Source organism: Oncorhynchus keta, chromosome 10, assembly GCF_023373465.1.
Source record: "Oncorhynchus keta strain PuntledgeMale-10-30-2019 chromosome 10, Oket_V2, whole genome shotgun sequence".
Lineage (NCBI taxonomy): Eukaryota > Metazoa > Chordata > Actinopteri > Salmoniformes > Salmonidae > Oncorhynchus > Oncorhynchus keta.
Window position 1 is genome coordinate 70536080 of NC_068430.1, and position 23986 is coordinate 70560065.

A 23986-nucleotide genomic window follows, 5' to 3' on the forward strand; every position below is an offset into this window, starting at 1 on the left:
TGCCATGCAATATTATTCATTGGCAACATGGGCCTGGGAGGCTCACAGGGATATTGGTATCCACTGGTTTATATATTTTCCTGTATTTTTTATTTTTATTTTTACTGAAAGCACTGCAATAATTTCCTCTCTGATAACAAGAGCCTTTTGCTATTCCAGGACCATTTTGAGTACAAACCTTGATAGCCTCCAACCAACCTGATTTCCATGGGTGATGCTTCTGGATCTGGTCTTCATGACTTGGCCTGGCATATGTTGTTACTAAGAATGGCTATTTTCAGAGCTTTTCCCTTCAGTGGGAAACATGAAGGATGGAACACCACCTTGGTTTCTCTTCTTTTCAATCTATGTTTTATCTTTAGTAAATGTCTTTTTTTGCTATTTCAGTTTGAAGGTGTTTTATTTATCATTGAAATCACAGTTCATCACCGTGACTTCAGTTATGAATCTAAATCCAAACCAGGAACACAGGGGTTGCTTGACATTTTTAGTCATAGTGTTGATATCACAGTTACATTCTAACAGTGATGGTGGATCCTACAAGTGTCTGGAACTGAACATCATTTTTTCCACGAGAAATTCCAAATTTTGCAAAAACACTGTCTCGGGCGCAGCCCAGAATCTCCCATAAGTGTTCAATTGGATTGAGATCTGACGGATTTACGTTTACTATGTTAGGTCTATTCTACGAGACCAGGCTGGATCTGGTGACTGAGACGGCCATGGCATATGGTTTACATCGTTTTCCTGCTCATCAAACCATTCAGTGACCACTCATGTCCTGTGAATGGGGGGCATTGTCATCCTATGGGGGGCATAGCCATGGTAGGCAATATAATGGCTTAATCAGCATTTTTATACCAGCCAGGTCGTTTTAACGTTGAAAATTGGACGTCTATCCATGTCCTGAGGAGGGGAAATGCCTTCATAACCGGCTACTAGGGACAACAGTGAGTGCTAGTACCATCAAATAGGTGGTGGATCCCATGACTCAGGATCAGAAGGTTGTCTGTTTGATCACACTCGTGGAAACTGTTATTTTTATTTCGGGTTTTAACGCTAAACCAAACCTTATCCATTTGTAAAGAGTGCCTCAACTTTACTTAACTTCAAAATTGTGCATTTGGAGCAGCTTCAAAATTGTACATTTGGAGAACTAATTCTGCAGTGAGAGCTTGTTGTTTTACACATGCATGACCCTAAGCATAATGGGATGTTAAATGCTTAATTAACTCAGGAACCACACCTGTGAGGAAGCCCCTGCTTTCAATATACTTTGTATCCTTCATTTACTCAAGTGTTTCCATTATTTTGGCAGTTACCTGTGCATATTGAATTGTATGGCTACCAAATAGGTACAGTGGCTCGTGGAAATATTCACCCCCTTGGCACTTTTCCTATTTTGTTTCCTTTACAACCTGGAATTAAATTTTATTTGGGGGGTTGTATCGTTTGATTTACACAACATGCCTACCATTTTGAAGATGCAAAATATTTTTTCTTGTGCAACAAACAAGAAACGTGACAAAAAAAACAGACCTTGAGCGTGCATAACTATTCATCCCCCCCAAAGTCAATAGTTTGTAGAGCCACCTTTTGCAGCAATTACAGCTGCAAGTCTCTTGGGATATGTCTCTATAAGCTTGGTACATTTAGCCACTGGGATATTTGCCCATTATTTAAGGCAAAACTGCTCCAGCTCCTTCAAGTTGGATGGGTTCCTGTTGGTGTACAGCAATCTTTAAGTCATACCACCGATTCTCAATTGGATTGAGGTCTGAGCTTTGACTAGGCCATTTCAAAAACACTTAAATGTTTTCCCTTAAACCACTCAAGTGTTGCTTTAGCAGTATGCTTAGGGTCATTGTCCTGCTGGAAGGTGAACCTCCGTCCCAGTCTCAAATCTCTGGAAGACTGAAACAGGTTTCCCTCAAGAATTTCCCTGTATTTAGCACCATCCATCATTCCTTCAATTCTGACCAGTTTCCCAGTCCCTGCCTATGAAAAACATCCCCACAGCATGATGCTGCCACCACCATGCCTCACTGTGGAGCTGGTGTTCTCGGAGTGACGAGAGGTGTTGGGTTTGCACCAGACATAGCATTTTCCTCGATGGCTAACAAGCTCAATTTTAGTCTCATCTGACCAGACTACCTTCTTCCATATGTTTGGGGAGTCTCCCACATGCCTTTTGGCGAACACCAAACGTGTTTGCTTATTTTTTTCTATAAGCAATGGCTTTTTTTCTGGCCACTCTTCCTTATTGCCCAGCTCTGTGGCGGGTACGGCTTATTTTGGTCCTATGGACAGATACTCCAATCTCTGCTCTGGAGCTTTGCAGCTCCTTCAGGGTTATCTTTGGTATTTTTGTTGCTTCTCTGATTAATGCCCTCCTTGCCTGGTCTGTGAGTTTTGGTAGGTGGCCCTCTCTCAGGTTTGTTGTGGTGCCATTTATTTCAATTTTTTTATAATGGATTTAATGGAGCTCCGTGGGATGTTCAAAGTTTCAGATATTTTGTTATAACCCAAACCTGATCTGTACTTCTCCACAACTTTGTGACCTGTTTCGCGCACTCCTTGGTCTTCATGGTGCCGCTTAGTGGTGTTGCAGACTCTAGGGCCTTTCAGAACAGGTGTATATATACTGACATCATGTGACAGATAATGTGACACTTAGATTGAACACAGGTGGACTTTATTTAACTAATTATGTGACTTCTGAAGGTATTTGGTTGCACCAGAGGGTGATGAATAATTTTGCAAGGCACTGTAAGACCACTCTGAGGTGCTTGATAGAATCTGAACACTTGGTGGCAGTGGCACCATACTTACAGGAGTAGAGAAACTTCCAAGTTAAATAGGAGAGCTTTTGGGCGAGCGAGTGAGTATATTTAACCAGAAGATGGCAGTCTTTGAAAATGTGTATATTTTTTACTAATCTAATAACCCATCAGACGTCATACATTACATTTTCACATGAAACCTCTCAGAATGAGCAACAGCCTGAAGACGCACACACACACACACACACACACACACACACACACACACACACACACACACACACACACACACACACACACACACACACACAGACAGACAGACAGACAGACAGACAGACAGACAGACAGACAGACAGACAGACAGACAGACAGACAGACAGACAGACAGACAGAGAGAATATAGGCCTACTGTTTTTGAAATGTCTTTATTATTTTGGAACTTTTGTGAGTATAATGTATACTGTATACTGTTTATTATCTATTTCACTTGCTTTGGCAATGTAAACATATGTTTACTATGCCAATAAAGCCCCTTAAATTGAAATTGAGAGAGAACGATAGAGAAAGAGAGCAAGAGATAGAGAAATTAGGTTTTGTGTAGTGGTAAAGCTCCCGGTTTAAATCGGTGACATTTTGACATCATTAAGATCTGTCTGCTCAGCGGTGTCCCGTCAGAAAACTGGACAGGCATTTTCTGTTTTCTGGAAATAGCTAAGCTAACTCGTTCTGCGTCTTTGGTTTTAATACAGTGCAGGCAACTCAGCGGCAGCAGAGGAGAGAAAATATTTCCAAGGTTGGGGTATATATTTTTTACCAAACCTATATGCTCCCCTCCTAAATCACATGCCTCGTGCGAATGATCAACTACAATTTGATTAATATGCAAATGTGAAGCAAACAGTTCCATTTGAGCCTTCAGCGCGGACTAATTAATCAACAGTTAAAGGAAATTAATACATACATCAATTCTGTCAGGAACATGCTTAGTTCAATCGCCCGTAAAATTGAAGTTTGAAGTATTAACTGGTTCTCAAGGAACGGTATGATTAAAACTTTGGTATTCATCCCTGTTTAGAGACTTTCACGGACAACTCCATACCTGAGTATTTTATCCGATTTTAACTTTTGGTGCAGCTAACGATTTATGTAGGTTATTCTCATGATTTATGTAGGTTATTCATAGAATATACACATAAAACATGTGTAGTTAATGTACATTATGTCTTCAGATAAAATATAAAAGGCTAAAAAGATTGCTTGTACCTGTGGCTATGACAATTTGTTAGTTTTATATAAATTGGCCTATAAAAAAATTGAACATTGGGTTGCTATCAGTTTAGATTGAAAACTATGCTAACATGTATTTCTCCTTATTAGGCTACGGTTATCATGAGCTTCAGATACGTTATTCCTGCTTTTCTTGTAATAAATGTTTGCACAATAGGAAAAAATAAATAAATAGACAGATAAATGAAGGGACCACAGAAAAGGAGGAAAAATAGATGAAACGAGAGAGAGTTTGGTGGCCAGCCCCATTGTTTCAGCAGGGACTCATGCATCAAACTTCAATTTTCCGGACGATTGAATTAGTGATTTTTTTCCATCTTGAACTGAAATACACTTAAGACCAACGGATTAATTACCAAGAACTGGTCCCACTGACTGTCGTATTAGTTATCGCCTTGACAACTGCTCATAAAATAAGCAAGTGAAATCCATAAACTTAGCCTGCCTTAACACTCTCCTCTCTCCCTGACCATAAATATGCTTTATTCAGAATAGGCGTGAGTGATATAAGGAGGTGGGGAGAATTCGAGCACGTTTTTTGTTTTTTCATCAAAACCGCAAGCGGTTTATTTGGCGACCACGCGCGCAGTCAAGTCAAGTAGCCCATCAATGCTCGCGCCGTTGTTTGTGTGGGTAGCCTTAGCCTATGTGTGTGTTCGTGTGGTCATATAGCCTACCCATATCCAAATATTATTAGAGAATCCTACAGTAGCCTAACATTGTCATCGGAATAAAATTGTATGTGGTTGTCCAGCAAATTAATTAAGGCTTTGAGAATAGTCTGCTGCGTATTATTCAAATATTGTCAAACCGTCAGTGTAAGCTCAAAGAATCGACCCTCATCCAAATAAATGTAAAAAATGTGTTGGTTGTGTTGATAGTTTCTCCCACATTATTTCAGTCAATAATTTACTTTATATAAGTAGCTTACGTATTCCCATTGTAATAACAGTGTTATTGAATATTGTAACGATTTATGAATTGTTATTATTTTTTTTTATTTCATTTGAAATTCAGATCAAAGTCCAGACACAGGTTAGGTGTTCAATGTTAAGAAGGCTAATATAATTATAAAAGGCTCATTGAAAAATAACAAATATAGAAATCCTTATTATTATTATTATTAGCATTAGCCTTTTAGGCCTACTACCCATTTATTGTAGTAAAGATGAGAAGCTATAGGCCTACAAATTGTTTATATCACACGTTATAGGCTATAATAGAGTTGGATGATAAAACTCATGCGAACAGTTTCCAAAAATATTGAAAAGAAAAGCCCTCTTTAGCAGCGTCAATCTCCTCCTTAAAAAGACGGAGGGCTAAACAAGGCTCTTCTAGATCAAAAAGAAAGCTTTTCTTTATGACTTTTTCTCACATCACCATGTTTTCAGCTTCATTAAACTCCGCAAAGACAAAGGAAATAAATCGAGAAGAAGAAAAAGACATGAGAAGAAAAGCAACGAAAGACTCCTTTTAACTAGGCTTTGGCATAACTGTCACACTCTAAATAAACTCTTTATGACTCGGGCTACTTAACATGAAAAACACTCTCACACAAAATGTGCCGCATTTTGTTGTTTTAGAAAAACGTTCCTGGACAAAAGTCAAACATATTATTTCAGGGCCTAAAAAGGGAAGAAAGACAAGTAGCTGGACAAAAAAGAGCCATTTTCATTGTAATTCATTGACTTGTTCTAAATGCCAGGCTAAAAAAGGCAAAGAAAAGAGGCTAGACATTAATGGTCGCAGATGCCCTCGTGAAGAGAAGGGCCTGTGTATGCATTACGGCCTTTGTTCGCGGGGAGTTAAACAGTTTAAAAGGAGGGTTAAGTCAATCCATCAAATTGTCTGAAATTGTGAGGAAAATTCAAAAACCATATGGCCTCCAAACGTTTGAGTCCTTTTTGTGCGGTGGGACACACTTGTCTCAGCATTGCTGCCTGCGGGAGACCGGGCGGGCTCCATTGTGACTTGTCACATCGGGGAAGGCATCTCATTTGTCCCCAGTTTTCATGCTTTACGCTCAAAATTATGGCCTCGTCCCGCAGAACAAAAAAACACCCATAAAGGCTCAAGAAAACTGGCCCAAAACTTTGTGTTTTTGTGGCATCCCAGACCCTCTTTTCTCCCCCAGCACCAGATTTGCGATTCTCACATAAATTTCTTCCCGAATGGGGAAACACGTTGCCGGGTCAAGAAGCCAAGACACGCATTTAGCAGTTTGAAAGAGAGTGAGATGGCTGAGCCACAAAATGTTTCGAGTATCCTCACAAATGGGATACAATGGAACAAAAAATATTGAAGTATTATAAGGGATCATGGTTGCTAAATAGGCTACTCTAAACGTCCATAATTATAGGTCTGCATTGAATTAGCCTCATAAAGGATTTCAGTCGTCCCCCTTGATTCTACATATAGTCACCATTTTTACTCGGACTAAATATCGAAATTATAATCTATCAGTATAATAATGACACAAACAGCGAGTTGAGAAAAGCCATTTTATTTCCATAGTATATACATTACAGAATGTGCATTGGTTTTCAAATACTGTCCTGATTTTAGAAAGGCACTTATAGGTGTACAAAACATAACAAATCTATTCAACCATAGAGTACTCTATTGTATCCAAACAAATGAATATATTCATACCGTCCAGTAACTGTAGCTCCATGTCGAAATATCACCGCAGTATTTTGTATTTTTATAACCTTTGTTCGATCATTTCTTTATAAAACGCAAAACTTGGTTTCTGATCCTTTGAATTTGCCTTTCGTATCATGCAATGCAGCATACGGATTATGGTGGGTGTAAATATGACGAGCTAATTATGTAAACGCTGTGTACAAATGGTCTGAACTCGAGTAGACCTATGTGTATGATAAGGTATGTCTCAAAAAATAAACAAGCGATATAATTTAAAAAGAACAATAAATAGATATGATCAACAAAACAAAACATGCATTTCAACATGCAAAACCGATCGAAAATATTTCAGAACTGACATACTTTAAGCATATGACACGGTGTTACATAAATATGAACAAGGATCAGTGTGTATGTGTGTGTGTGAGAGAGAGAAATAACTCAAAGAGTTGTGTGTGTCTGATAGACAATTACATGTTTAAAAAATAATAGCATTATCTTTAGTTCTGATTATGAAACCCATATTGCTTTCATTGACATTTGAAGACAAGAGGAAACTGTCCGACTGCTGATGAATATTGAATATATTGAATATAGCACTGCGTAGGCTATTTGTTGTACTTTTCATGCTTACTGTGAATATCTGTGTGCCGATACAAAAGTCACAACAGACTAGTAAATGTTCTGAGATGATGTACGAATATAAGCAGGGAAAAGTTACAATCGTAGTAAGGATTGTTACTGCTTTTTGTCGTAATTTTTGTGTTTCATTATCCCACTGCGCAATCAGTCATCCACATCAATTTCTAGGTCTTCGTCGTCCTCTGAGCATTCTTTACTTGTTGTGTGGTCTGAAAATGGCGACAGGGGGGACATCCGCAGCTTGCGAGCGAGCTCGTACTCTCGTCCGCCGCTCTGCGCGGGAGAATCGGCTCGCGGGTGATGTCCGAGCGTTCCGTTGGCGCATTTCTCGAGGTCAGCGAGCTTGGCGAGTTTCTCCAGAGGTACAATACCGTCACCTATAGTTTTGGCCGACTCCACGTCGGCCTTCATCTCTTCCAGATCACGCTTTAGTTTGGCTCTCCTGTTCTGGAACCACGTGATGACTTGGGCGTTAGTTAAACCCAATTGTTGGGCGATTTGGTCTCGGTCAGCGGGAGACAAATATTTCTGATACAGGAATCTTTTCTCTAATTCGTAGATTTGGTGGTTGGTGAAGGCAGTCCTGGACTTCCTTCGCTTCTTCGGGGTGTTTCTTTGCCCAAATAGTGTCATTCCGTCTCTCCCTGCACAAACAAAGATACACTTTTAAGTCAGTGACATGTTGGTGTATTTCTCATGCTGCTATGGCATTGGCTTTGCAGGGCGTTGAACTGAGCATTTGAACATTTTAAACATATTTTGAGACTGTTGACCCCAAATCAATTATCATTTTTAAAATAAGTTATATTAGCCTATTTTACATAATATGAACGTAGACGAAATGTTATTCATTCATCATAAAAAGATCAATTGCACAATTCCAGCTGGTAAATTCATGAATAGACTATTTTTCACCTTTCCAAATTACGCACAGAAGAGATACAATGTAACATTATCTGGCAAACAATCGTGTTTAAAACCTAATGTGCAATGCCTATTTGTAGATACAACATTACTTCATTATATTTTCACAGATCAAATGAAAATAATAAGTTCCCTTTAAATTGTACATTGCACTGTTATGAAAGTAATATCGATATAATGATTAGAAGGCCATAAATACCATCATATTTACCTTCAGCTGCTTGCAGAACGCTAACTTCGAGCCCCTTGAAGGTTTTGCTGGCTAGTTCTTCCAGGGCGCAGAGTGGTGAGGTTTGTGTGAGCAGTGCCCTGTTGGCCAGAGCAGAGATGCTGGACGAACGGTGCTTCTCAGCCGATGAAATCAGGTGTGCTGTCCCACAAATGGTGTAACTTCGTTTCACGGAGGGTTTGTTGAGAATGTCTTGGATACTGAACGGTGTCAGTGGCTTATTCGAGTTTGCAGGCGGAGGAAGATGGTCCAACGGACTTCGCCTCCTATTCTCGACCGCGTCACATTCGGCGACTTCTTTGGATGTCATTATCAGGTGCGTTAGTCGTTACGCAAGCTAACTTTAAAATGTTTTTGAATTTCTAACAACGAAAACAACAATCACAGATATCAAATAATATCGAACCCTATCGAAAAAAAACTGTCACAATACAGTCACCAAATGCACGGCATGGCTGAAAACTTTCTTGCAAAAAGAAACATAAAAAAGACCTACTAATTCCAAACCGGGATATCTTCTTGAAAGTATTATTCCACAAAAATAGGTACAGACAATCCGAAGGAGAACTGTGCCTCCCTGAAAATGGCGAGGTCCAAAGAAGTTGCAGCAACAACTGACTAACAAGTTAATATTGATTAGGACGTAATCAATTATGTCCCCACTGGCACTTTCGCCCTCTCCCTTTCACTCTCTGACTATGTTGCAGTCCAGTGCAGGGCTTTTGCGAGTGGGATGCTCCCAATAATTACAAGGCATGGCTTGAAGGAGGAGGAGCCGTTTGGAATTATAACTCTTATCATCTTTGGGTCTAAATTAGTCGTGGGGTGAGATACCAGAATAGGCCTTACGGTAAATGAGCAAGAGAGAGAGTGCCGTCAATGTGGGATTAAATCGCATTGCGTATTTAAGTATAGTATTACAGTAATAAAGTATGTGTGATTTTTTTTAGAAGACAGATACTTTGAACGTTTCCAGGCTGAATATTGGATTTGTTTTCAATGATTCTGAAATTGGTAACATTATCCTATGCTGTGGACTATAAGAAGTAATTACTAGTTAGTACAGAAAGGGCATTTTCCTTCACCAAAAGCGATGGTTTTGGATGAGCCTTTATTTTCTGAAGGCAATATGGATCTAGGCAATATATCAGGACTGATGATACACTCCTTCAGGGCGGGGGAGTGAGGTGAGGAGGCGAGGAGAGGGGGAGAGGAGGAGAGGGGGAGAGAGGAGCAGCATGCATCCCTCTCAGCCTAGCCAAATCCGGGTCATAACTCACGCGAAAGGGACCTTTTACATCATCAGCTAGATATTTCATCTCGAATCAAATCTCTCTCCGGGTCCTCCCGCTCCTCGAGCTAGCGGTGGCATGATGCTTTATTTTGCTTCTGTTCTGAAAGACAGCCGACGGGTCCATCTGCATACAAGAACGAATGATACATAATATACTTCGGTGACGTAGCCTACTTCTGCATTTCATTTTTTTAGTATCAACTCTTAGTTTATTTTTCAGTCTGAATATCAAACTATTTCCGTATAATATGTGGGACGTTGTGGAATAATATGATAACTCAACATGAATGCAATACATAAGATTAGAATACATTTAAATTACTATTAATATTATTGTAAGTGTTAGTATTAGGATTCGTATTATAAGTGATATTATTTAAGGCCTATTATAATAGTTATGCATAATATTACAACGTTATTATCCATTTGTGAATTCTGTACCTGTACAATAACAATAGCATTAGCTACCTGCGCAACTGCATAGTAAGCTAGGCTACATTTACGTTATAATAAAGTCCACATAGTTCTTCAATATTTCAACCCTGACAGACTGTGGTCTGCAATGTTCCAGATATAACTGATACGTACCGTTATGTTTCTGAAGACTGATACATCACAAAAGAGGAGGCGTCACTAAACACTTTGATGGCTCATTCTGCACGCTCTGATGTAACGCCAGGGGAAATAAAATATCAACATAATGATAATATGTCAAAGAGAGAGAGAGAGAGAGAGTTTTGATTCTGGTGCATAAGGGACGTCTCCCACTCCATCAACAGCCATAGTGCATTATTGTGTCAAAGACCCAGAGCAAAAACAGACGGGTGATAAATATTGTTGTTTTGAAAAACGTTGGGTTGAAGTCTATTTATTATACTGTATTCCGGGTTTGATATCACCAATATTTTACCTCACGCCTCAAATATGCTACAAATGTAATTTGCAGCTGAATGTAAAATCATTCATGTGGCCCTAAGCAAACGATTAAAAAGGTATTGAAACGAAAAAGTTTTTTTTTTAATTAATCAAAAAAGGTATTATGGAAGTGAAGAATGATGCCACGCGCAATTCTGAGTTTTAACTATATATTTTTAATATTTGGTTCGGAATGAAACATTTGGAACGAAATATTGTATCTGAACTAAATCTATTGTGATTAACGTTTCGATTACACTGGTTACAAAATGTAGGCTACAAAGCGACTTTCTGTATTGTCGTTCTGTCAACATCAAAAATTGTTCCTGCGTGCATGGGTAAACTGCGTTCCTGGTAACTTAATCACATTTGGAAGTTCTTGCTACCCCACAGCCAAAACTCAACACAGTTTTTTTTCCCGAATGTATATTTGTTTGTCGGGGGTAATATCTGATTTTAGAGGCGATGATAGATATTTTAAATGCCTCATTTTGTATGAAACACGACCCATTTTTCAGGATTTAGTTGTAAAACACCACATCAAACATGACAGCAAAATAATTGACAAAGATTTTAAAGTTAAAATACTCAAATCCGTAATTGTGTAGCAATCAATTGGCAGCTAATGTCCTTCCTATATGGGTTTATTTTTTTGTAACACCAGAGTAATACGAGTAGGCTACATACACTATAATAGTTGTCTAGAACAACATTAGGCTAATAGGCAATTAACATAGTACCAGTAGCTCCAGTAAGTAGTAATCATTATGGGAATATTGATGTACACATTCGATGTATTATTATCGAATTTGCACCATCAAAGGTTACATTCCTGACAGACAAAATACTAGCTAAATAGACCATAGATATATGGACTCCGTTTTTGGTCTGCAACGAATAATAAATGCATAACACTCCCAATTCACACATTTCATACTGCGTTCTCCTCCTTTTTTTGACAACTTTTTGTTACATCCGATCAAGAATAACAAAGCAACAACGCACATTTTTGTCATAAGTTAATAAAAGAAAGTGTCAACAGCTGGGAACAGCCTTTCATGTAATGCTTCGTTACCAAAATAAGACTTCGGTGTATGCGATTACATGGAAAACACGAATAAAACACAGAGCGCTTTCGTTTATGGTAATTATATGATATGCTATTCTCGAAGCAGGGCAAATACTTGTGAAGAGCCAAGCCTTCATAACTCTTGTCATTTAGCCTCCTGTCACACTTGATTGTGATGGACATGTCTATTGCATGTTGGAATCCGCCACTATGAGCCAACGCAGATTTGGTTCAAAGGGCTGGACTACTGCTACGATACAGCGCCTACTTTATTAAAGATAGATTTTTATCGTCATACTCTGTCCACCCCCTTGCCAAGGTCGTCAACATGCCTACTTCTCAGCTCTCCCTTAGCAAGGGAACTGTATCTGGCTAAGCTATTACCAGACGGCGATGAGAAAGCGACATTCTCTGGCAACGCACCCGACATGTCGTTCAAATGTCAAATGCTTTCAATGCAACCAGTAGTCCTGCGGTCAAGTAAAATCACAAAAATATTTTTGGGAACTGTATAAATAGCCACCCCTCAAGTAGAGGCACTTCGTTTTCTGAGTAACATATGCATGGTCTCCACGGGCAGTAGGGCTTAGTTTGTAAACAACATAACCTCATAAACTTTATGGAGTGTACAAAATAATCAATCTTTCAACACTATACTGATGCATGATGGACCCCCACAACTGGAGACACACAGCAATCACCATGGATTAGACACTGGTTAGACAGCTGGTCTGAACTATCCACATTGTAGCCACTTTGTGAGGCCCCAAGGATGGCCTATAGCCTAACCCCCAATAGACATGTTATCTCAAATAACATCAGCTCAAGATAGAGGCTCAGATATGTCTCACAGTTAATAAATAAATCATATGTCATTACCAGGGGTAATTTGCACACTGGCATTGGACAATTCTTGAGGAAAGCCTTGAGCCTTCTATACCAAACTCCTAGAAGAGGTGGCTATGCCACACTGTGCTGTGGAATCATAGATTATTCATTTGGGACCATACATGTGATCAAGAGTTGCACTGCATGACAAGTCAACTACAAAGGCTGTACATATTTTAGCATATTACCCCAATACATTCAATGGGAACCAAACCTTGAAATGCATAGAACGTATCAACATTGAGGTCAACAGTCAATACACCAAAACAGCTTGCAATACTCTCACAGTTAATGTGGTAACAGGATAAATAAGCCAAACAGGTGCAGGAACACCCCAGTCTCTGAGTAACCACAGGGATCCTCCCACTACACCAGTATCATTACAGCCCAATCCAACACTAACAGTTGGTTCCCCCAGGTTGTTACTGACCCAGCCAGCTGGCTGGAGCCCAGTCCTGGGTTCAAATACTATTTGAAATCTTTCAAATACTTTAAGCATTTGCTTTCGCCTGCCTGGAGTACCAGGTGGTCGGGGTTGGCTCTTTTGAGGCTTTATAATTGGTTCTATCGCAGCAGGCAGGCTCAATCAAGCACAGCTAAAGTATTTGAAATCATTTCAAATAGTATTTGAACCCAGGTCTGCTCAACCAACCCAGAGTGATTGGGGGGCTATAAACATGGTTGGTACAGCCCAGACACAAGCGTTTCTAATCACGGAATGTACACTTTTCCACCACAAAAACAATGAAAACCCATGAAACGGCACATATGTGTGGTTGGAGATTTTGGGAAAGGGGCTCACCAGCCCTGCCACCCACCCCAACGTGAGGGTGGAGGGGCCTCACACCGCACACGGAACCAGATGTTTCATCTAGTCTGCTCAGGGATTTGAACCAGCGCCCTTTTGGTTACTGGTCCAACGCCCTTTACGGCTAGGCTACCTGCCACAACCCGCGTCAGCGTCACTGGCTGGGTAGAGAGTGGCATGGTGCTTAACTGCTAGGCTACCTGCCACAACCCGCGTCAGCGTCACTGGCTGGGTAGAGAGTGGCATGGTGCTTAACTGCTAGGCTACCTGCCACAACCCGCGTCAGCGTCACTGGCTGGGTAGAGAGTGGCATGGTGCTTAACTGCCCGGCTACCTGCCACAACCCGCGTCAGGGTCACTGGCTGGGTAGAGAGTGGCAAGGTGCTTAACTGCTAGGCTACCTGCCACAACCCGCGTCAGCGTCACTGGCTGGGTAGAGAGTGGCATGGTGCTTAACTGCTCGGCTACCTGCCACAACCCGCGTCAGCGTCACTGGCTGGCATGGTGCTTAACTGCTCGGCTACCTGCCACAACCCGCGTCAGCGTCACTGGCTGGGTAGAGAGTGGCATGGTGCTTAACTGCTAGGCTACCTGCCACAACCCGCGTCAGCGTCACTGGCTGGGTAGAGAGTGGCATGGTGCTTAACTGCTAGGCTACCTGCCACAACCCGCGTCAGCGTCACTGGCTGGGTAGAGAGTGGCATGGTGCTTAACTGCTAGGCTACCTGCCACAACCCGCGTCAGCGTCACTGTCTGGGTAGAGAGTGGCATGGTGCTTAACTGCTAGGCTACCTGCCACAACCCGCGTCAGCGTCACTGGCTGGGTAGAGAGTGGCATGGTGCTTAACTGCTCGGCTACCTGCCACAACCCGCGTCAGCGTCACTGGCTGGGTAGAGAGTGGCATGGTGCTTAACTGCTAGGCTACCTGCCACAACCTAGGCTACCTGCGTCAGCGTCACTGTCTGGGTAGAGAGTGGCATGGTGCTTAACTGCTAGGCTACCTGCCACAACCCGCGTCAGCGCCACTGTCACTGTCTGGGTAGAGAGTGGCATGGTGCTTAACTGCTAGGCTACCTGCCACAACCCGCGTCAGCGTCACTGTCTGGGTAGAGAGTGGCATGGTGCTTAACTGCTAGGCTACCTGCCACAACCCGCGTCAGCGTCACTGGCTGGGTAGAGAGTGGCATGGTGCTTAACTGCTAGGCTACCTGCCACAACCCGCGTCAGCGTCACTGGTTGGGTAGAGAGAGGCATGGTGCTTAACTGCTCGGCTACCTGCCACAACCCGCGTCAGCGTCACTGGCTGGGTAGAGAGTGGCATGGAGCTTAACTGTAGGACCTTTTTATTACTTCTAAAGGAATACTACTGATGGAGGTTGACTTTTTAATCATGTCTATCTTAATCAAAGCATATAGGCACTGTTGTTTTCTACGGAGGGAGTGTCAGTGTCAATGGGTGCAAGACATAACCCTACTGCTCTTGACCTGAATACTTCTGAGTACCTTCTGCAATATTTGCTTCTGTTCAACGGTCAGTCAATGGTCAAGCTGTTGAAATGGCAGATTGTGGCTTTAAAGGGCAACTCCGCCACTTTTCAACCTCATTTTCATCACCTCCAGCACACGGTGCATTTCTACGTTTTGACGGGGAAAGAAGAGAAAGTAAAAAAGTGATATGCGATGACATCATCAAAGGTTAAAAGATTTAAACCAGTGATGGTCTAACACTGTGAGATTCATGGTGCCATGCGGAACAACTAAATACCCTCCAGTCAGCAAGAATCTCATCGCAGGTTTTGAAAATGTTACTTTTAATCCACAGAAAAGCATTTTTTAGGACCTTTCCTCTCTTTTTAACCGCAGATCATAGAAATGCGCACTTTTTCAGCATACAGTATGTAGACACTCATAATGGTGCTGGAGATGATGAATATGAAAAGTGACGGAATTGCCCTCATAAGAGCATAGGCTAACATGTTTCCATGGATAGAGTGCCACACATTCCATCTGCATTCATACTACCACGGTTTCCTCTATACCAGCTGCATACTTCACTTGAATGAGTTTTCTCCCTCATATACATCTCTGAGTTCAGTAATGCAGTAAACTATAGTGTTGAAGGGCTTGGGAGAGTTTCCCGGGTGCGTCCAGTATAGTTTATATTGTTTATATTCATATTCATTGGGTTTTGATCATGTAAACTGTCAGAGGAGACCCGGAGAGAAATGATGACGGCAATCCTTAGTTTTCCTTTGATTTTCATTAGATTCGTTTTATTTGATGTAAATGGAACTGCAATTACAGGAGAGTATAAACAGATATGGATGAAGGGGAGACGGTGGTGGAACCATCCTCTCACAATAATCAACACTGTAAACTTTGGATTCAAATGAGAGTTTTACTAAGATAGAGTGTACAGTTCTTCACAGAAGTCAATAAAGGACTCCATGCGTTGAGATCCATGTGTTCAACGAATTTCAATCCCATACAGTGTATTCATACCTGTACAGTGCCTAGTGAAAGTCTACTCACCTCTTGCACAGTTGTCACATTTGTTCTGCCTTAAATGTACATCTTAAAAGGGATTGGAGTCGATGTTTGTCCCACAGATCTATACATCCTGATCCGCATTTTCAAAAGGGAAAGAAAAACATTTTCTAAATTAACATAAATAATAAATTATATTGATTGCGTCTTCAACCCCCAGAGTTAATACTTGGTAGAAACACCTTTGGCAGCAATTACAGCTGTAAATCCTGTTGAATTAGATTCTACCAACTCTGCACAACTCTCAGGGCAACAGACAGTGGATTCAGAAAGTATTCAGACCCCTTGACTTTTTCCACATTTTGTTACGATACAGCCTTATTTTAAAATGGACTCAGTTGATTTTTCCCCTCATCAATCTACAAACGATACCCAATATTGACAGAGCAAAAACCTTTTTTTGTGTGTGTGTGCAAATTTATATAAAAAAAAACAGAAATATCACATTTACATGAGTATTCAGACCCTTTACTCAGTACTTTGTTGAAGCACCTTTGGCAGTGATTACAACCTCGAGTCTTCATCTACAAGCTTGGCATACCTGTATTTGGTGAGTTTCTCCTATTCTCTCAAGTTCTGTCAGGTTGGATGGGGAGCGCTATTCTCAGGTCTCTCCAGAGATGTTCAATCAGGTTCAAGTACGGGCTCTGGCTGGGCCACTCAAGGATATTCAGGGACGTGTCCCATAGCCATTCCTGTGTTGTCTTGGCTGTGTGTTTAGGGTCATTGTCCTGTTGGAAGGTGAACCTTGACCCAAGTCTGAGGTCCTGCTCGCTCTGGAACAGGTTTTCATCCAGGATCTCTCTGTACTTTGCTCCATTCATCTTTCCCTCGATCCTGACTCGTCTCCCAGTCCCTGCCGCTGAATAACATCCCCACAGCATGATGCTGCCACTACCGTGTTTCACCGTAGGGATGGTGCCAGGTTTCCTCCATCCAGTGATGCTTGGCATTCATGTCAAAGAGTTCAAGCTTGGTTTCATCAGCCCAGAGAATCTTGTTTCTCATGTTCTGAGAGTCTTTAGGTGCCTTTTGGTAAACTCCAAGTGGGCTGTCATGTGCCTTTTACTGAGGAGTGGCTTTCGTCTGGCCACTCTACCATAAAGGCCTGATTGGTGGAATGATGCAGAGATCGTTGTCCTTCTGGAAGGTTCTCCCATCTCCACAGAGGAACTCTAGAACTTTGTCAGAGTGACCATCAGTTTCTTGGTGAACTCCCTGACAAAGGCCCTTCTCCCCCGATTGCTCAGCTCTAGGAAGTGTCTTGGTGGTTCTAAACTTCTTCCATTTATGAATGATGGAGGCCACTGTGTTCTTGTGCACCTTCAATGCTGCAGAAATGTTCTGGTACCCTTCCCCAGATCTGTGCTTCGACACAATCCTGTCTCGGAGCTCTACAGACAATTTCTTCGATCTCATGTCTTGGTTTTTTCTCTGACATGCACTGTCAACTGTGGGACAATAAATAGACAGGTGTGTGCCTTTCCAAATCATGTCCAATCTATTGAATCAAGTTGTAGAAACATCTCAAGGATGATCAATGGGAACAGATTGAGGTAAAATTGTGTAGATTGAGGTACATTTTTAAAAATTTTAATCCATTTTAGAATAAGGCTGTAACGTAACCAAATGTGGAAAAAGTCAAGGGGTCTGAGTGGTCCAGTCGCAGTCCTGACAATAAAACTGCTTGAAAATCAGAGATAAGGTTTGAATATTGTTGTCCATCAATGATTCCAAACCAAATTTACTGAGCAAAGAGGTGTTGGGTGTTTCTGAATGGTCCGGTCTCAGTCCGGACAATAAAACTGCTTGAATATCAAGGTTTGAGTATTGCTGTCCATAAAAAAATGTACTGAGCTTGTCTGTCTGTCTGTCTGTCTGTCTGTCTGTCTGTCTGTCTGTCTGTCTGTCTCTCTCTCTCTCTTGCTCTCTGTCTCTGTCTCTGTCTCTGTCTCTGTCTCTGTCTCTGTCTCTGTCTCTTTCTCTGTCTCTGTCTCTGTCTCTGTCTCTGTCTCTGTCTCTGTCTCTTTCTCTGTCTCTGTCTCTGTCTCTGTCTCTTTCTCTGTCTCTGTCTCTTTCTCTGTCTCTGTCTCTTTCTCTTTCTCTGTCTCTCTGCCCCTCTCCTTCTCTCCTGCCACAACAGTCTTTCAATTAGCTAGCAATGGCCCTCTTACAAGACGAGCGTCTGGCGAGGTTGGCCCGCAGCAGATGCCAAGGAGGATTGGGCTGTTCATTTAGAATAGGGGGAGTTTATTGAATTGCCATTAGGGTGGAGCTGCCTATTCATGACGGAGAGAGCTCTTTGTGTGGAAGGGGCTGCTAGATTGGAGTCTATAGTGCTGCAGGTTAGTTCTTTCTGTTGAGGGATGGGTGAGGGATGGATAAATGATGTTAGGGTCATCTGGTTTGGAATGAATATGTTTTTTTTATTTTATTCAAAGGGTTAGCTAGGTTGTATTGTAATTGAGATGTAATAAGAAATGTCAAAATCAGTTTTTCCGTTGTATTGCTTAGCCTGTAAGAAAATCCACTTCCCTACTTTTTTTATGTGAAATTATTATTTCCTCCGATAAATAAAGTTAGGTACAAACTCACCCCCCTGTTTCACTTGGTCATACAGTGCAGTCAGTGTGTTTTCCTCTTTCCCAAGCCCAGTCAGTCAGTCAGTCAGTCAGTCCTACATGACAGTGAAAGAGAGATGAACCCCGTTGGGCTAAGGCCATTCTGAGCCATCAGCCGATGATTTGTCTACTCTCAGTGGGTGTAGTCATATAGCACCTGGCTTCCCTACGCCGAGGAATATGGTTGCTGCCAACGCCATAAACTAACATACACACAACCATATGCTCCCTTTGTTATTGTAATGAGTTCCAATGAGCTCTGAGAGGACAACATTCACTTTTCCTCTTTTCATTTGGCGACACAGGGGCCGTCAAAGCAAACCCCATGTGGTGAGGGCCGGGGTCAAGTGGGAGACACTGCCGACTGAGAGAGAGAGACACACACACACACACACACACACACACACACACACACACACACACACACACACACACACACACACACACACACACACACACACACACACACACACACACACACACACACACACACACACACACACACACACACACACACACACACACACGCACGCGCAAGTACATGCACAGACATCCCATTCCCTTCCATACCTCCTCTCCCCCTCCCTCCTTCACCCCTCCCTCCCTCCTTCCCTCCCATCCCCTTCCCTTCCATCCCTCCTCACCCCTCTCTCCCTCCTTCCCTCCCATCCCATCCCCTTCCCTTCCATCCCTCCTCTCTCCCTCCCTCCTTCCTTCCTTCCCTCCCATCCCCTTCCCTTCCATCCCTCCTCTCTCCCTCCCTCCTTCCTTCCTTCCCTCCCATCCCATCCCCTTCCCTTCCATCCCTTCTTTCCTCCTCCTACTTTTAACCCCTGTGGGCTGAACTGAGGAAATGTGAATTAGCTTCGTCAATGCGGAGGTTAACATTGTGCAAAGATGCCAGTGACCTCTCGTTGTATTCTTGGTTTGATGTCTTTCTTAAGGCCAAACACTTATGAATAAAAATGTGGAAGGGGGAGAGGGGTTTGACAAAGAGATTTGTCTGACTAATGCAAAAGCACAGCCCCTGAGGGAAGGATGGGTGCTTGTTTAAACCCCGACACCATTGAATCAACCCCCCCCCCCTCCCTTAATATTATCAATCATGAAGAGACTCACAGAGTCTGCTAATGTTATTATGCCATAATTGTTTGACAATAATCTTCATTTGTCTCTAATGAAAAGTGCCTGTTTTTATCATAATAATGCAACGATGTCATTAATATTAATATGACACTACATATGTTATGGTTTTACGTTGTAGATGTACAAGGAAAATGTATGTTTATTGTATGTTGAGCGTGTAGAAATAAAAGCTTGTGTTTTACCACGATGAGTACAAATAACTGGAAGCTGTTTTCTCCTGTTCAGCATTTTTGTTGTTGTGTAGTTGTAATATTGTACAAGTCTAGAATGACACAGGTTTGAGGCTATCTGACTGAGCTCTCCATAAAGTTGCTTTGGAAATCAAATTAAAGAAATAAAACCTGCGGCGCTAAAGGGTGAGACAGGTCTTAACCTTTAACCCTAATATAATTGAAAAACATGTCGATGTCTCTCCCCACAATAGGTCACCTTTGGACGAAAATTTTGGGTTTTTGTTGAGTAACTGAAATTCAGGCATTTTATCGTTAGAGTGAAAGCTAATGTTTTCTATTTGAATTAGAGAAGAACTCACATTGAAACCTTTTTTGCTAATTTCAACCAATCAGCTGCATTGACGATGCATCTGGATTACGTTGTAACAATGTCAATTGTAAAGTTAGGTTGACTGAACTAGGAAAACAAAATGGAAACAGGTCAAAAACAGCACGCTGATTATTTGTGCAGCGGACTGTACAACCCTGACAACACATCCTCACTTCCTAGTGTGTGTAAACAAACAAAGACTACACACTCCCACACACAGATGAAATGCTCCATGGGGCCTGTGTTGTGTTCAGAACTTGATTAAAAGCTTCTCGTTTTCATACCATGCTCTTACAGTGAGGAGCCACATCCCCAATATATCACGTCGTTATCGTAGGTAATTAACTTGAGCACGCAGTGCTAGAAGGTGCCTGGTGTGCTAAGCAAAATGGACTGGTTTAATTGCGGAGGATATACAGTAATATTCAAGCAGGGCTCATCTCATGTAGAAAGGCATGCAGGGATGAATAATTCAGGGTTTAGCATAGATAATCTAGATCAACAGTACTGCAGTTTATTATGACGAACCCTTGCATGGCAACCACTGTCTTATAGTTTTACAGTAATGCAGCACTAATTGCATTTGCAACATCTAAACCACAATTCTACATAGACTAAAGCTCGTTTCACGTAACGACTTGATGCATAGGACATTACAACGCTGACCGTATCCAAGATGCAGAGAATACAAGTCAAGTCCCGAAAGATTCACCCGCGCTAATTACTCTGATAGTCTGAGATTTACACTGTGATATCGACTTCTGCTGCCTGCTTCACCTTTTCACAGTAGAATAGAAATATCCCTCCATCATCATAATCACCACCGTTCTCATTTCTCCCACCTCATTCTATCTCTCGCTCCCCCCCATCTCTCTCGCCCGTTGGTCCCCCCTCTCTTTCTCTCTCTCTCTCTCCCTCCCTCCTTCCCTATTTCCTGTAATGTGCAATCGCTCACAGGCGAGCAGCAGCAATAACCTCTCTCTTCCGAGAGAGAGAGAGAGAGAGAGAGAGAGAGAGAGAGAGAGAGAGAGAGAGAGAGAGAGAGAGAGAGAGAGAGAGAGAGAGAGAGAGAGAGAGAGAGAGAGAGAGATTTTGAAGGGAAAGGCCCTAAGGAGGAGGGTGACCATTCATCCAGATCTGTGTCTGCTGCATGGCGTTTAAGCTGCCCGAGCAGCAGAGCAGCTTCAACTAATGCCCTGCTCGCCTCGTCACCATCACCGCTACAGAGCTGCTTTATGGGCTCAGCTGCCATATTTCTGTCTGTCTGTCTGTCTGTCTGTCTGTCTGTCTGTCTGTCTGTCTGTCTGTCTGTCTGTCTGTCTCTCTCTCTCTCTCTCTCCTCTCTCTCTCTCTCTCTCTCTCTCTCTCTCTCTCTCTCTCTCTCTCTCTCTCTCTCTCTCTCTCTCTCCCTCTCGCTGTCGATGGAGTTATTCCTCTCTCTCATTCTCATTTCCCTCTCTCTGGCATTATTTGTCTCTCTCTCTCTCTCGCTCTCTCTCTCTCTCGCTCTCTCTCTCCCCTCTCTCTCTCTTTCTCTCTCTCTCTCTCTCTCCTCTCTCTCTCTCTCCCTCTCGCTGTCGATGGAGTTATTACTCTCTCTCTTTCTCATTTCCCTCTCTCTCTGGCATTATTTGTCTCTCTCTGTCTCTCGCTCTGCCGATGGCTTTAGTCATCTCTCTCACCATTTCCCTAACTATCCGCTCTCTCGCTGACTTTATCCACCCTCTCCCTCTCCCTCCCTCTCTCTCTCTGTAAGAGGGGCCTTAGACAAGAAATCACTCGCGTTCAGCCGAGGAGGACACACTCCACTTAGATAAATATCCCCGGCGCTCGCCGTAGAGCCGCTTCAGATTTATTATACGCCTGCCGAGCGGGCAGAACATTGACTTGTTTCATGGGGGCAGACTAGTGACGCATCGCCCTAAGAAAAGAGAAAGAGAGGAGAGAGAGGGATGGGGAGTGAAAGGGATAAAGAATGATAAAGAGAGGAGGAGAGAGGGGGGGGAGTTTGGGAAGGAGCAATGTAGAGAGAGCGGGAAATGAGAGAGAAATGACTGAGGGAGAGACAGGAAGAGGGAGAATCGAGAGAGAGAGAGAGAGAGAGAGAGAGAGAGAGAGAGAGAGAGAGAGAGAGAGAGAGAGAGAGAGAGAGAGAGAGAGAGAGAGAGAGAGAGAGAGAGAGAGAGAGAGAGAGAGAGAGAGAGAGAGAGACAGAGACAGAGACAGAGACAGAGACAGAGACAGAGACAGAGACAGAGACAGAGAGAGAGAGAGAGAGGAAGGGGGTATAGAGCATAATTTAGTCTTGCCAAAGCTAGATTTAGTCTTGCCAGCTTTCCCGCTCTCAATGTAGAGAGAAATGAGAGAGAAATGACTGAGGGAGAGACAGGAAGAGGGAGAATCGAGACACACAGAGAGAGAGAGAGAGAGAGAGAGAGAGAGAGAGAGAGAGAGAGAGAGAGAGAGAGAGGAAAAACAAGAAAGGGAGAGAAGCGAGAGAAAGGGAGACGAGGGAAAAACAAGGGAGTGAGACGAAAGGAGAGAGAGAGAGGGGATGTCCCCTCCCTTGTGCCGGAGGATAAAGCCATCAGAATGGGAAACAGGGATGAGTGAAACGGTACAGCTGACGTTTATATAAGAGGATATTGATGGGACGAGACAAGATGGCCGCAAACACACATACATACAGACACACACAGGCACACACACACACACACACACACACACACACACACACACACACACACACACACACACACACACACACACACACACACACACACACACACACACCCTCCCCCCCCTCCTCTCCCTCCACTCCCTTTGGACAAAGACATGTCATTGGTCAGTATTTCTTCCTCGAGAGAAAAGGGAGGGGGGGGGGGCACAACCTCAGGTGACTTCAATTTTTCTTAAGGTAAAATGAAGTCAGAAATGTCAAAGTTGAAATCACAAACTTCCGAAGCCTTTGTAAACCTCAAATACACCACACATTTTTACAGGAGACAGGGTGATCCAATGAAGATCCTACATCTGTAAGACTACGGCCACAAATGCATCGTCTTCTCTCTCTCTCTCTCTCTCTCTCTCTCTCTCTCTCTCTCTCTGTCTGCAGGTCTTCTTCACAGACAACTACAGCCGCCACATACAAGGTTCAATAAAGCTTGCTGCATCTCTCTCCCGTCTATCTCCTTCCCTCTCTCTCTCTTTCTCTATCTCTCCCCATGTACTTCTCTTTATTTCTCTCTATCTTCTGGAAAAAACTGCAGTGTTTCACTTCTGTCTTCGTTCTATCTACAGAGAGAGGAGAGGTATCCTTGCTTTCTCCTCATCCCTCGTTCTTTCTCTGAGAAGGTGTAGTGAATGGGGGGTCCGGGCGACGGCAGGGGGGAGAGCGATGGGGCGTGCAGGATTTCTGCTTGTATCAGCACCTGGGCTAGCACCAAAGGAGGGGGGTAGAGGGTGTGTGTGTGTGTGTTAGAGAGAGAGAGAGAGAGAGAGAGAGAGAGAGAGAGAGAGAGAGAGAGAGAGAGAGAGAGAGAGAGAGAGAGAGAGAGAGAGAGAGAGAGAGAGAGAGAGAGAGAGAGAGAGAGAGAGAGAGACAGAGACAGAGACAGAGACAGAGACAGAGACAGAGACAGAG

The 23986-nt window shown here is 42.7% G+C and overlaps 1 protein-coding gene across 1 annotated transcript; it reads right to left on the bottom strand.

Moving 5' to 3' along the window:
• Positions 1 to 6615: 6615 nt before the first annotated feature.
• LOC118379044 (transcription factor LBX1-like) lies at positions 6616 to 9201 on the bottom strand. Its single transcript, XM_035766045.2, has 2 exons — positions 8494 to 9201; positions 6616 to 8002 (listed from the first exon to the last, which is right to left on the bottom strand). Exons 1-2 carry the CDS (start codon positions 8819 to 8821, stop codon positions 7503 to 7505), a joined length of 828 nt encoding a protein of 275 aa, XP_035621938.1. The 5' UTR covers positions 8822 to 9201; the 3' UTR covers positions 6616 to 7502.
• Positions 9202 to 23986: the final 14785 nt, after the last annotated feature.